Source organism: Gigantopelta aegis, chromosome 1 (genome assembly GCF_016097555.1).
Source record: "Gigantopelta aegis isolate Gae_Host chromosome 1, Gae_host_genome, whole genome shotgun sequence".
In the NCBI taxonomy this organism is placed as follows: Eukaryota; Metazoa; Mollusca; class Gastropoda; order Neomphalida; family Peltospiridae; genus Gigantopelta; species Gigantopelta aegis.
This window is the reverse complement of record NC_054699.1, coordinates 33484806-33499052: the sequence shown is the minus strand read 5'-3', so window position 1 is coordinate 33499052 and position 14247 is coordinate 33484806. Positions and strand designations below refer to the sequence as shown.

The window sequence follows — 14247 nt, the reverse complement described above, 5'->3', positions numbered from 1 at the left end:
TACTTAAAACTCGCTCTTAGACTGGGTGGGAGCCGGTACCGGGTTGCGAACCTATTACCTACCAGCAACCTTCAAGCGAATGTTCTTTTCTCAATATATTTTTCTGGATACCCTGACTCGACCCTTCCCCATAATACCTTCAATCACCACAGTACCGACCCCGACACTACGATTCATCATGGTGTTGCCTGGAGTAGCAGCTTGATATAGTACGGGTTTTTTAATATATAAAATTTTGAAATGTCTTTTCAATACTTTCTTTGGTGAATACCAGTAAGCGGACATCTATAGTTACTTGTTATTTGTCTTACTGAATGATAAATGTACATATAGAATGAATAACGTAATGAGGCTGTGCTCCGACTCACAATCTGTATTATGAACCTATGTTGTTTTTTCACTTATTAGTTATCAAGCGTCTGTACTTCTTGAAAATAGCTATAATGTAGGTAGCCCGAGTACTCTGACGGTAAGAGAGCTAGAGAGAGTGTGATTACTGTCCAAATATCCGTCTATAGTCCGTCCCATCCTATAGGACTGTTTGTTTTAAATAATTTCAGTTTGGTTTGACGTAAAGAGAAATGTAAAAGTGTTTTGGAAATAGCAAAATATACAATTTTGTTTTGCAATTTAGAAAAGAATCGGCTAAAAAACAACAAAAAAACCAATTGTATTAAATTCCATAGTATGAAAAAAATGTGTTCCCCGTGGGATGGACTGTAGCTCTCTTACCGTCAGCACTCGGGCTATAATGTTGTCATAAGTGCACGAGACAGGGGAGCAAAACCTCAAATTCGGGCAAAATGATAGAGATATTCAACCTTTTTACCATGATTTCATCATTCTACCCTCAAAATTAGTTGTAATCCATGTAAAAATGCGTAGAGATTTGTACGCAACCCTATATAGCTGTTTGGTAATAATGCTATTATGAATAAATGTTGTTATTCAGATTCGGGCATTTTCGTTTAATTCGGGCAAAAGCTAGCCCGCCCCCTCCCCCCCCCCCCCCCCCCCCCCCCTACAAAAATGAGAGCCCGTACGCCTTTAAATGTAGCTATCTCTAGGTTATGCTACTTACAATAAGAAACTGTTCTGATATAAAACATTTTTGATATATTGAAATGCATGTAAAAGTGAATAGTATTGTGCACCTTACAGCCCCTGGTAACTGTGTACAGTACTAATTGTCGTCTGGTGTGGTGTACAAATCCAGTAAGTGTAGTACACTAATCTGAGATTATTTTCACAGATTTAACGTGAGGTAGCTTCTTGTGACTGAGTGTGAAGCATTTGTACCATTCAAAACAATTTACACTATATTTCTCTCACCAACAGGTGCCTTCCATTACATGCTGTTAATTCCTGCCAAAAAAACGCGCGAATGTTTCTCTTAACGTCTGCTCGCGGTGGCAGACTACGATTGTGTAGGTCATTTATAGGTTGCATTTTACCAAATCAGTCGCGTGTTTAGGAAGACGAGCGCTCACTGAATAATAAAAAAGACTGGTACCGTCGTCTTTTATCACATCACTTTCATCTAACGTTAGGCACTAAAACCAGTCTAATGAATGACCGAAATACTACTTCTCTTGAGAGTTCCGAGTCAAACGTGACTGAAGGTTCACTGCGAAATGCTAACGGAGCAAAAGCAGTTGTAGTTATGATTGGTAGTAATATGTGACATTAATATATTTTTGGTAATACTTTTATTTATTCACAATACATAATATACTTTTATTTAGTATACAATTGTTATGTAGTAAACAAAGATTGAAGCCAATGCAAGTGCAAACATTTCCTGCAAACATGATATTACTAATTGTCTTTGAAATGTGACATCCAAGTTTTCATGCAAGCAGATTAAATCGAAGATTAATAACCAGGACAAAGAAGACAAAACAAAACAAACGAAAAAGGTTTTAATGTTTAATTTGTTTTTTTGTTTTGTTTTTTTTAAATAGAAAAATAAAGCAGCTGCTTTATTTATTTATTCAAATTATATAGCTTCGCGTTGTTTCTATTACGAAGATGAGACTGGTTTTTTCTCTTTCTTTCTTTCTTTCTTCTTTCTTTCTTTCTTTCTTTCTTTATGTCTGTCTGCCCCCTCTCTCTCTCTCTCTCTCTCTCTCTCTCTCTCTCTCTCTCTCTCTCTCTCTCTCTCTCTCTCTCTCTCTCTCTCAATATATTTCACACACACATACAGACGGACACACACACACAAACATACACACACACACACACACACACACACACAGACAGACACACACACACACACACAAACACGCACTTCGAAATATAATGTGTCAAATTTGTTATAAAAGTATTCCTGGGTGTGCCGACACTCTTTTAATTTTGTTACAAAATGTTAACATTATCGGCAATGGTAATTGAGTTGGTTCAACAGAACGTACACGTGGAACTTGCTCGTGTCAGACTAACGTTACCGTATTGAAGAATTGCCAGCTTCCAATCAAATAAATCACAATGATGAATAATGTATGCGGGGGTCTTCCGCTGATTCAAGTCCACGAGCTATTTTAGTTTGGACTCTTCACTAAATGCCGCCAACATGTAGGAAACATATCTAAAAAAATGAGAGATTTTCGAAGGAGATTTGGGTAAGGGGTTGTATGGGTGGGGTATATAAAGCTTGTTTGTGATTAACCAAACCATTGGCGTGCGCTACAACAGCTTGTTCTGAATGTGCACGTAAAGCCCTTTGACCTGACCTGACCTTAAAAAGGTTTGTTTTATTTAACGATGCCACTAGAGCACATTGATTTTTTTATCTTATCATCAACTATTGGACGTCAAACATATGGTCATTCTGGCACTGGGTTTTTTAGACAGGCAGCAAGGAATCTTTTATTTGCGCTTCCCACAGGCAGGATAGCACAAACCATGGCCTTTGTTGAACCAGTTATGGATCACTGGTCGGTGCAAGTGGTTTACACCTACCCACTGAGGCTCGTGGAGCACTCACTCAGGGTTTGGAGTCGGTATCTGGATTAAAAATCCCATGCCTCGACTGGGATCCGAACCCAGTACCTACCAGCCTGTAGACCGATGGCCTAACCATTACGCCACCGAGGCCGGCCCAAACCATTGGAGCGCATTGGTTAATTAATCATTGGCTTTGCATGTTATATTTAGTGATGTTTATTAACCAAAAACATAAAACTTTATAGGTATAAGATAGGCATGGATGTCAAACATATGGCAATTCTGACACGTAGTCTTCAGACGAAACCTGCAACATTATTCGTTATAAGCCAGGGATTTATTGTACATACAGGATAGCACATACCACGACCTTTGTTATACCAGTCGTGGGATAGTGGTTGGGACCGAAAACACCCCCACCACCCCAAAACCCCCACAAAATAATAATAATAAAAAATGAGTACACTGACGTGGTTCGATCCTACGACGCAAGCGCTACAAACGAACGCTCTACCGAATGAGCTGGGCCCCTAAAGTTGTAAGAAAGTAGGACATTTATTTATTTTTTATTTTATTTTTTATTTATGCTTCGTATGGGATCATCACAAGGCATTATAATTATGTAGACATTATGTCCGTCGGTTGAGCACTCGCACGAGGTGCTTGCGTCGCTGGATCGAACCACCTCGGTGGATACATTCAACTGATTGGGTTTTTCTCGTTCCAGTCAGTGCACCACAACTGGCCAAAGGCCGTTGTATGTGTTGCCCTATCTGTGCGAAAGTGCATATAAAAGATCCCTTTCTGCATTAGAAAACAATTAAGCGAGTTTCCTCTGATGCCTACGAGTCCAATAGCCGATGATTAATAAATCAATGTGCTCTACTGGTGTAGTTAAACAAAACAAACTATAAACAAACTTTGTATACGATAGGCATGGATGCCAAACATATGGCAAGGGATGGTTTTTTTTAATATACAGACAGGATAGCACATACCACAGCATTTGATATACCAATCGTGGGGTAGTGGTTAGGACGGGGAAAAGAATGCCAGAATTTCAGGCGAACGCTTTAACACAATAAGAGAAATACATTTTGTCTGCGTCGTATGGAATCATGACAGTGCATTATAGTTCTGTAGTTTCATTTCATTTTAACTTGTTTTCGTGCTTATATACCCAATTAAGGTTCAAGCACGCTGTCCTTTGCAAACACCTCAGCTATATGGGCTGTCTGTCCAGGACAGTGGGTTAGCTCTTAGTTGTTAGTTGGTTAGTGAGAAAGAAGAGAGTGTAGTGGCCTTACACCTACCCACTGAGCCCTTAAGAACTTGCTCTGTGTTGGAGGCGGTACTATACCGGACTACGAACCCTGTACCTACTAGCCTGTAGGCTTAACCACTGCGCCACCGAGGCCGGTAAAGTTGTGTAGATGTTACGGCTTTAAGATACCAGTCGTGAGGCACTGCGTAAGACGGGGAGGGGGTGGGGCAGGAGACGAGTCCACTAAGGACGATCGATCCTGCTGTCCATCACCGCTCAATCGAGCTCTTTACCACTGAGCTACAACATACGAAGGAGGGAAGGAAATGTTTTATTGAACGACGCACTCAACACCTTTATATTTTTACGGTTATATGGCGTCAGACATATGGTTAAGGACCACACAGATATTGAGAGATTAAACCCGATGTCGCCACGTCATGGGCTACTCTTTACGATTAGCAGCAAGGGATCTTTTATATGCACCATCCCATAGACAGGATAGCACATACCACGGCCTTTGGTGTACCAGTCGTGGTGCATGGCTGGAGCGAGAAACAGCCCAATGGGCCCCCCGACGGGGATCGATCCCAAACCAACAGCGCACCAAGCGAGCCCTTAACCACTGGGCTACGTCTCGCCCTACAACATACGAAACCCAGATGTTCACATTTAAATATATAATACCATGGGTGGTGGAACGCGTCTCATTTACTGCTGGTATGTGTGGGCTTTCCGAACTGAAAACATACACTAACACGAGTAACTCCGTTCCAAATGCTGTGCTTGAAACACTAGACTAAACACGAAACTCGAGTCTTTAAACGTTTGGCTTAGCGAGATTTAGCTCAGTCGGTAGATCGCTCGCCTGAGGAGCTTTGGTCACACGATCGAGCCTCCTCGGCGGACTGATTCTCTTTTTTTCACATCCTAACCAGTGCTCCACGACTGATGTATCAAAGATTGTGGTATGTGCTGCCCTGTCTGTGGGGAAGTGCATATAAAAGATCCATTGTTGTTAATGGGAAAATGTACTGAGTTTCCTTTAAGACTAAAATGTCATAGTTACCAAAAGTTTGACATCCAATAGCCGATGATGAGTAAATTGGTCTGCTCTAGTGGTGTCGTTAAACACAATCAAAGTTTGTTTTGTTTAACGACACCACTAGAGCACAGTTATTTATTAATAATCGGCTATTGGATGTCAAACATTTGGTAGCTTTGACATATAGTCATAGAGAGGAAACTCGCTACCTTATTCCATTAGTAGCAAGGAATCTTTTATATGCACCATCCCACAAACAGAATGGCACATACCACGACCACTGATATTCCAGTCGTGGTGTACTGGCTGGAACGAAAAATATCACAATGAGCACATCGACGGGGATCGATCCGAAACCGACCGCGCAGCAAGCGAGCGCTGTACCACTGAGCTACGTCCTGCCCTTGTTGTTAAAGAAGACAACCGTTAACGTTAAACGTTTGGACGCTAAATGTATTTCTGTGGCAGAGCGCTATCCTGCTATGTGTTCAGTCGCAGGATTGGCCGCCCTCAATGGACTGTTTTTTTCCTGTTCCAACCAGTGTCCCAAGACTAATACAGATTTTTTTTAGAGAGCCTTTACTTTCCAATATACATGTACATGTAATTGTCTTGGACACATGTATACTCAACCAGGATCGATTGTAGTCGGGGGGTTCGGGGTTATCACTGCCTCACACAGAGGACATAAAACATGTTTCTTACACCCGTTGGTGAGAACACCATGCGCTATTTTTGATAACACTGTGACGTATAGTTAACCTGGCAGTTATGTGTAAGTCAGCTTCAAGTGCAACGGCTGTAAATAACTTTTTGTCAAAAAAGATGTTAAAATTTGCTAATATATGACGCCACATAACCGTAAATAAAATGTGTTGAGTGCGTCGTTAAAACATTTCTTTCTTTTTCTGTTTTTTCTTTTTCTAGGATATGTAAGAAATAGAATAATACATTCGTGTTCGTTAGATACCGTTTATCTCACAACTCGTTGTTTAAAACGTATCAAACTCGCTTTCGCTCGTTCGATACATATAGAATACTAAATGAGCTTGCCTGTCATACCATTTTTATGAAACTAGTGAAGTTTTGGTATCTGACGAGCATAAGCATAAACGACGTCATAGTGAGCAACGCGACGTCATCAATGTACAGTTTAGATTTTGTTAGTTAATGTTTTTAAATTCACAACAATGACTGAATTGTAGATCAGACCAGCAAAGATTGAGCTGAGTGAATGGGATTGACTAGATGTAACAATGACATTTTATACATAGGGCCGTCAAAAAAAGTCGCATGTCGACGACATCGTTTTGGCTTTGTACACAGTGGGTCCAAATATAACGGCCTATCTTATCGCAATTTCCATTCATGGCCGTATTTCGTAATGGTGCACTTTTAAATTACACTATTTTATACAAAGACGGTTAGATACGTTCATAGTCTCTGATCAAAATATGCTCAACAGCAGTTTTGTACTGAAATGTTTTCTAGCGTTCGGGGAAAAGACGCGTCATGCACCCAGTTTATCTTATTGCAGGGAGATACAAAGTGACGTCATTCCATAATCAACGTCATTCAAATTTAAAAAATTACCCCGCCAGTCTGCGTGTGCCAATATTACACTAGTTAGATATTGAGTAATTGTTATGACATGAGTAATATCTTGCACTGGTGTGTAATAAATTTTAAAACATCTCGCTGTCAGATAAATGGTATCTGACGGTCACTCGTGTATTATTCTCTATATGGCAAACATTTCGGAGATGTGTCTAGTACAATACACACATACTGGATAAACAGATCGGTCATTCTCAGTTTTAACTGCGGCAGGAATAATTTCAATCTAATTAAAATCAGCTCCGCTGGTCTATAACTATTACTGGTAGACCCGTAGAGCTGAATTCAACCATGTTGGAATAATTTGTAATTCTCAGCACTCTGGTTATGCAATAACTAATTAAAACCAGTGTTGAATAATACATCCCGCACTTAACTGACCCAGTTAGGTTTGCGTGGTTTTCTTATGCATTCATATAACGAAGTGGCGTAACACTATTTCAGGATACAGTTATTAGTATTGGTTAAAGTTAAAGGGACAGACCCTAGTTTCAACCCGTGAAAATTAACACTAAGTTCAGTTAATCTACAAACCTGTAACACATTTAGATAAAGTTACAAATGAGAGAAACACGAGTCTGTGACTTTGACATGGTGAGATACCCTCTAAAAATAGACTAAAAGTCGACTCCATAACTGTTACTTTTCAGACGCACGTGCGTTTTTAAAAATATGAGAAAGGTATTTTGTGATGTTTAAAACACCAGGATGACCAAAAGCACTTCGAATCTACGGAAATTGATAATCTAAACCATAAAATCTAATTAAAGTATGATTTCAGTTGTCAAAAACGGCTCTGATAGTCAAAAATATGTCTTAGTGTTTAAAAACTAGGGTATGTCCCTTTAAACTTTATTTGCTTTAATGCCACCACCAGAGCACAATGATTTATTTACCATGGGCTATTGGATGTTAAACATTTGGTAATTTAGTTAAGAAAAGGTTTCTACTGTTCGTATGTTTAAACTGAAATAATGTCCATTGACTATGTAGTGAAAATGAATTATTTTAATTTAATTAATTTTATTTCCAGGGCTTTGCATCGGATTAAACAGAAAACATGGGAAAATGCGAGAAATTGCTCAAAAATGTATGGATTGATACCTCGACAAGTGAAAATATGCAAACAAAATTTGGATTTAATGGCAACTGTTGCACGTGCATCGCACGTTTCTGTGGAGACATGTCAGAATCAGTTTTCAGATCGAAGGTGGAATTGTTCCTCTATTACGAATGTTCCAAGTCTTCCTAAGGATTTGGTAAGGGGTACGTATTTTACTTATTTTGTTATTTTTATATTCCATGTCAAGTATACACTTTTCTGCTAACACTGGTGTAGGAAGCGGTGTGTGTGTGTGTGTGTGTGTGTGTGTGTGTGTGTGTGTGTGTCAAAGGGGGGCATTTTCCAGATATTTTGCTTTATAATAGAGTAAAAGTCTAAATATATAAGTGTGCCCCCCCCCCCTTTTTGGCACCTTCCTACGCCACTGGCTAACATTAAATAGACGGTCCTGAGTTTAAGACCATTGTTACGTTTGTCTCCAGTAACAGCTTTTTTCAGGAACGGCTGCAAGGTTTTCGGTTGGGGATCCAAAATTATATTACATTATGTGGAAGATTTCCATAGTACTTCGAAGAGGTGCTCACCCACAACACCCTCCCATGGATCCGCGCCTGCCTTTTAAGGACAAAACATTATATATTAAACTAGATGTAACCCATGCTTATCTCGAGAAAGTATTGATGGGGTGAGGCTATATATACACGGCCGCGGTGTATATAGCCACTTCTATGTTAAGTGACAAAGATGGCGACTTCCATTGCCATTGTATTTATGGAATTCAATTTTGTACGCAGTTTTTAGCGATAACTGGACCTGGGCACAAAAAGATCCTTGCGAAGTACCGCGTCGGGAGAAAGGCTGTCGGTAGTACAAATCAAATAAGGAGAAATGATCAGAATGACAGTAATAACTTTAAACAACCTTGCATATTATATCATAAGATACATTTCTTGTTTTGAATATGTCGGCGTATGCAATGTGTTTCTAATCGTCCTATTGTTTGCGGTAGCCTAAACTTTATCATACCTGCCAATAATTTCATACCAACGAAAACAAAATATATACGTTAGCAAAAAAAAAATAGTTTGGGTTACTGCAAACATTTTCTTAGGTAGATTGGAAACATATTGAAAAATGCAGACACTAATATTTAAAAAAAATAAAAAAAAGGTGTGATTGTTGTCGTTTAAATAATAGTCGGAAAGATCTTCACAGTGATAGATAATTCAGGACAGTCTATATGCCCTGTAACGTGTTCATGACCATGTGAACCAACATTGGTTTTACATGTTCTTTGTGTGTTGGGAGTTTTTGTACTTGTTGTTTGGTTTGAATATTTGGAGGTTTGGGTTGTTGTTTCTTAATATTTCCCTGTTGGTTTATATAAAAAAAAAAAATTATTTAACGTCACGCTGAGTTTGGCCAAAAGATGTAATACATTGAGACTTTCCCTTGTGTTTTACAAAAAAATGTTTTGTACACACAAATTCCTTTTAATTCTTAATATATATTTTTGGTACGTACGGAATTAGTTGTAGGCCATATAAAGTTGGGGCTACTACAACTGTTAGGATAACCAGACGCATATTGTATATAGGCCCATAGATCATGACAGTTTAAACAATAAACTGCAATTAAGGTGTATAGGTAATTGTTAAAAACATGCTGTGTTTGTCAAAAACATGTGACAGTGGCAGCAAATTAGGATACAATCTCTTTAAAGGGACATTCCTGAGTTTTTTACGATTGTATTTACATTTATATATTTTTCTGCATACAATATTAGTGGCTGTATATTAAACGTGTTTCTGATAGTTCTAATATTTGTACTATGTTAAATTTCATTTTATTTCTTAAAATATTGTTTTTTCGTACGAAATTATTTGAAGACAAAATCCAGTTTGGACTTCTTACAAATATTAAGACGACCAGAAACACATTGCATATACAGACACTGGTATTCTAAACAAGGAAATATATTTAATATGTAAGTTTAATCGTAGAAATATTTTATTAGTGGGAAACATTTTACATGCAGCAAACTTTGGAATGTCCCTTTAAGGTATCTGTATTGTTCCTGAACGTGATGGGTTCTATCTTCTACGTCATCAGAATCTTGTCACATTGACCTTAATTGATAAGAACATTTACACTAAAATGACCACAATGCATTAATGCTCTTTGGACTGTATTTTGTGTGCGCAAGAACACCACTTCACACCACCATATGAATAGTTCGTCTCGTACCGATACTTATCAATAAAACGAAGCATATTCGGAATTCTGGCAAGTACAGTGCGCGTGTTGGAAAGTGACAATGAATATGCGATGGACTGCGCATGACCCATGATATAAATGCATTCGTTTCCGGCCTGTCGAACATGCTTACAGTTGTAATTTTTTGTCTTGAAGGAACCGCATTTTTGTGATGTTATTGTATATTTACAGCGTTTACCAAAATACTTTAGTCATGGGTAATTTGTATTTCCAGTGTTTTCCAGTCTACTTTGGTCATGGTTAATTGGTTACCTTGTCGTGACTAGTGATACCGTAAGCCAGACGTTATGTCCATAACAAGCGTGCTTGAATATGTATTTAATATAAGCACATTAGTAGTTTACCTCCAAGTTAATTCGGGTAGACGAAAAAGAAAAGAAAAGGTTTATTTTCAACTGACAACATTTTGCCTTAACCAAAGTATAAATACAAAAGTTGCAGTGACGAATGCATTGTGTTGTGTTGTGTTGTATAATAATAATATTATTGTGTTGTCTTGAAATTGTATTGAGTTTTACATAATTATACAATTTGTATTTTTAATGGAAGTAATCATATTGATACTGGGGTATTGTTAAACAAAACAGACGTCTTCATTCGTTCCAGCCATTGCACCACGACTGGTATATCAAAGGCCGTGGTATGTACTACCCTGTCTGTGGGATGGTGCATATAAAAGATCCCTTGCTGCTAATCGAAAAGAGTAGCCCATGAAGTGGGGACAGCGGGTTTCCTCTCTCAATATATGTGTGGTCCTTAACCATATGTCTGATGCCATATAACCGTAAATAAAATGTTTTGAGTGCGTCGTTAAATAAAACTTTTCTTTCTTTCTTTCATTCTGAATTTTGTATTGAAGCGTATCGTGGTATGGTATGTTGTGTTGTGTTATTGCGTTGTATTATTGTATTGTGTTGTGTTATTGTATTGTAATGTATTGTGTTATTTTATTGTGTTCCGTTGTATTATGTTGTGTTGTGTTGTGTTGTATTGTATTATTGTGGTGTGTTGTAAATATGTAATTTTAGTCCTTAAAATGTCCCCTTTGCTCTGAAACGTATTACGCATTAACAATGACAGAAACATTTTAATTATTCAAAAAGCTTTATAACCCGGAATTCATTCATTTCAACGTATTTTCGTGCTTATATCCAATTAAGGTTCAAACACGCTGTCCTGGGCACACACCTCAACTATCTGGACTGTCTATCGAGGACAGTGGGTTAGTTGTTAGTTGGTTAGTGCTTAGTGAGAGAGAAGAGGGTGTAGTGGCCTTACACCTACCCTTTGAGCCCTTAAGAACTCGCTCTGGGTTGGAGCCGGTACCGGGCTGCGAACCCCGTACCTACCAGCCTGTAGTCTGATGGCTTAACCACTGCGCCACCGAGGCCGGTATAACCCGGAAACATGAACAATGACAACAAATTCGGGACAATATCTTCAAATATGTGATGTTAGTCGTTAAAAAGACTTTGTTGGACGGAAACATTAACAACAACAGAGCACTGGGGATGGGGGGGGGGGGGGGGGGGGGGGGGACATAGCCCAGTGGTAAAGCGCTCGCTTGGTGCTCAGTCGGTCTATGGTCGATCTCCGTCAGTGGGCCCATTGGGCTATTTCTCGTTCCAACCAGTGCACCACGACTAGTATATCAAAAGCCGTGGTATGTGCTATCATATCTTTGACATGATGCATATAAAAGATCCTTTGCTACTAATAGAATTTTTTTTTGCGGGTTTCCTCTCTATACTATACGTAAACAAAAAAGCCAAATGTTTGACATCCAGTAGCCGGTGGTTAATAAATCAATGAGCTCTAGTGGTGTCGTTAAACAAAACAAACTTTTAACCCGCAACTTCTTCAGAAGGTCTGTACAATTTCATTTCATTTCAACTTATTTTCGTGCTTATATCCAATTAAGATTCAAGCACGCTGTCAAAGGTACACACTTAGCTATCTAGGCTATCTGTCCAGGACAGTGGGTTAGTTATTAGATGTTAGTGGTTAGTGAGAGAGAAGAGAGTGTATTTGTCTCACACCTACCCATTGAGTCGTCAAAACTCGCTCTGGGTGGGAGCCGATACCGGGCTGCGAACCCAGTATCTACTGGCCGGTTTCTGTACAAGGATCTGTTACGAACTCTGTCGTACGTACGTCGGGCTGTGTGTTCCACATAAACACTCCCACCATTGTCTTAGCTGGTGCTGCCTTTGAAGTTTCAGCCGTGTGTACCAACAGAGAAGAAACGTGTCCAGCGAGCACACACACAAGTGATGGAGTCCCGCGTCAATGGAGGAAGTATGAACTTCTTTCTTTGGGGTCAAATGCCTGATGGAACACGATCAAAGGTTGTTTGCTCTCGTGTTGGCGATCCCCTATTGAACCTCATAATAGCCGGCCGGACTATTTTGCCACGTATGGGAGAACAAAAAATGAACTGTGGCTACAGTAATATGCGGATTAAAGGAAAGGAATGTTTGTTTACGACACCTCAGCATGTTTTAAACTATATGTACTGTTATTTGGTGTTTAACCCCCTTCTCTCTCTCTCTCTCTCTCTCTCTCTCTCTCTCTCTCTCTCTCTCTCTCTCTCTGTCTCTGTCTCTGTCTCTCTCTCTCTGTCTCTGTCTCTCTCTGTCTCCTATCTCTCTCTGTCTCGCTCTGTGTCTCTGTCTCTATCTCTGTGTGTGTGTCTCTCTCTCTCTCTCTCTCTCTCTCTCTCTCTCTCTCTCTCTCTCTCTCTCTCTCTCTCTCTCTCTCTATGTCTCTCTCTGTCTCTGTTTCTCTCTGTCTCTCTCTCTGTCTCCTATCTCTCTCTGTCTCTGTCTGTGTCTCTCTCTGTCTCTCTCTCTCTCTCTCTCTCTCTCTCTCTCTCTCTCTCGGTCAACAGAGTTAGAGACATAGAGACATAGCAAGATAAGATATAGTGAGTGGGTGAGAGAGAGAGAGAGAGAGAGAGAGAGAGAGAGAGAGAGAGAGAGAGAGAGAGAGAGAGAGAGAGAGAGAGAGAGAGAGAGTGTGTGTGTGTGTGTCCTGGCTTCGATAAGACGTCTTGATTTAAAATGTAGTAAAAACTTAAGATAGCGAACTAATTGAATAGGATTAGCACGATAATATCTTCTACTTTGTCGTCATCATCATCATCACCACCATCATCATCGCCACCATGACCATCATCATCATCATCATCATCATCACAACAACAACATAATCATTATGACTCAAACTGAGTAATAAGATCATTAATGTGCTTACAATTCGCCAATGCCTCAGGACAAAAGATCACAATCGTTTTAAACCGCTCGAATTATTCATTTTATTATTGATGCACGGAATGTTAAAATCCGACTTCCACTTAGCCGTATAAGATCGTAACGCGCGATACACCGTCATTTAGTAAATTGCTTAATCTCATTTCATCTTCGTTTAAAAGTTAACACCGCGCGCCGGTGAATGAAAACGATGTTAAGTTAGCGTTGCGGGCAGGTGGTTTCCTGATGTCTATCTACGTGCCTCTATTCCCTTGGTGACACAGGATGAAACACACCACCAACAACACGCGCATGGCGTACCACCTTGGCTGTTTCCTACTGTACTCAGCCTTTGATCAGATACGCTGTCTGGTACAATAGAGCAAAGATCTTCACTGAAAGTAATTTTGTACATTTTCAAAATCGCGCGCAGGTGCTAAAACGATTGCTCATAATGTAACGATGTCATTTTAAAAAGAACATTTTAAAAAATAAAATGAAAAGCCATTTCATGAATGCGATATTAATGTGATTACCTTTTTGTTGCTGCTAATATGTAGATGGATCCCACGGTGTGAGATATAATCACTGACTGGGGTGTGAGTTGGGAGGGGTAGGCGGAGAATGTAAGATTTGAATTGATGTATTAGATCTTTGTTGTCGTCTTTGAAAAACACATTGCTAGCAGTCTTGTGTGATACGTAGTCAAGATAGAGACTTCTGACTAAAGCCACGCATAGTGGAGGCTGCAGTAAAATACACGACTTTGTCATAATCAGTTAAA

General features: G+C 39.4%; 1 protein-coding gene across 1 annotated transcript in view; it reads left to right on the top strand.

Annotated features, from left to right (window-relative positions):
• Positions 1–14247, top strand: part of LOC121374041 (protein Wnt-11b-2-like) — a 102287-nt gene that overhangs the window by 31543 nt on the left and 56497 nt on the right. The window contains exon 3 of the mRNA XM_041500920.1: positions 7906–8138. Within this exon, the coding sequence (XP_041356854.1) occupies positions 7906–8138 (233 nt within the window). The remainder of the gene's footprint in view (positions 1–7905; positions 8139–14247) is intronic.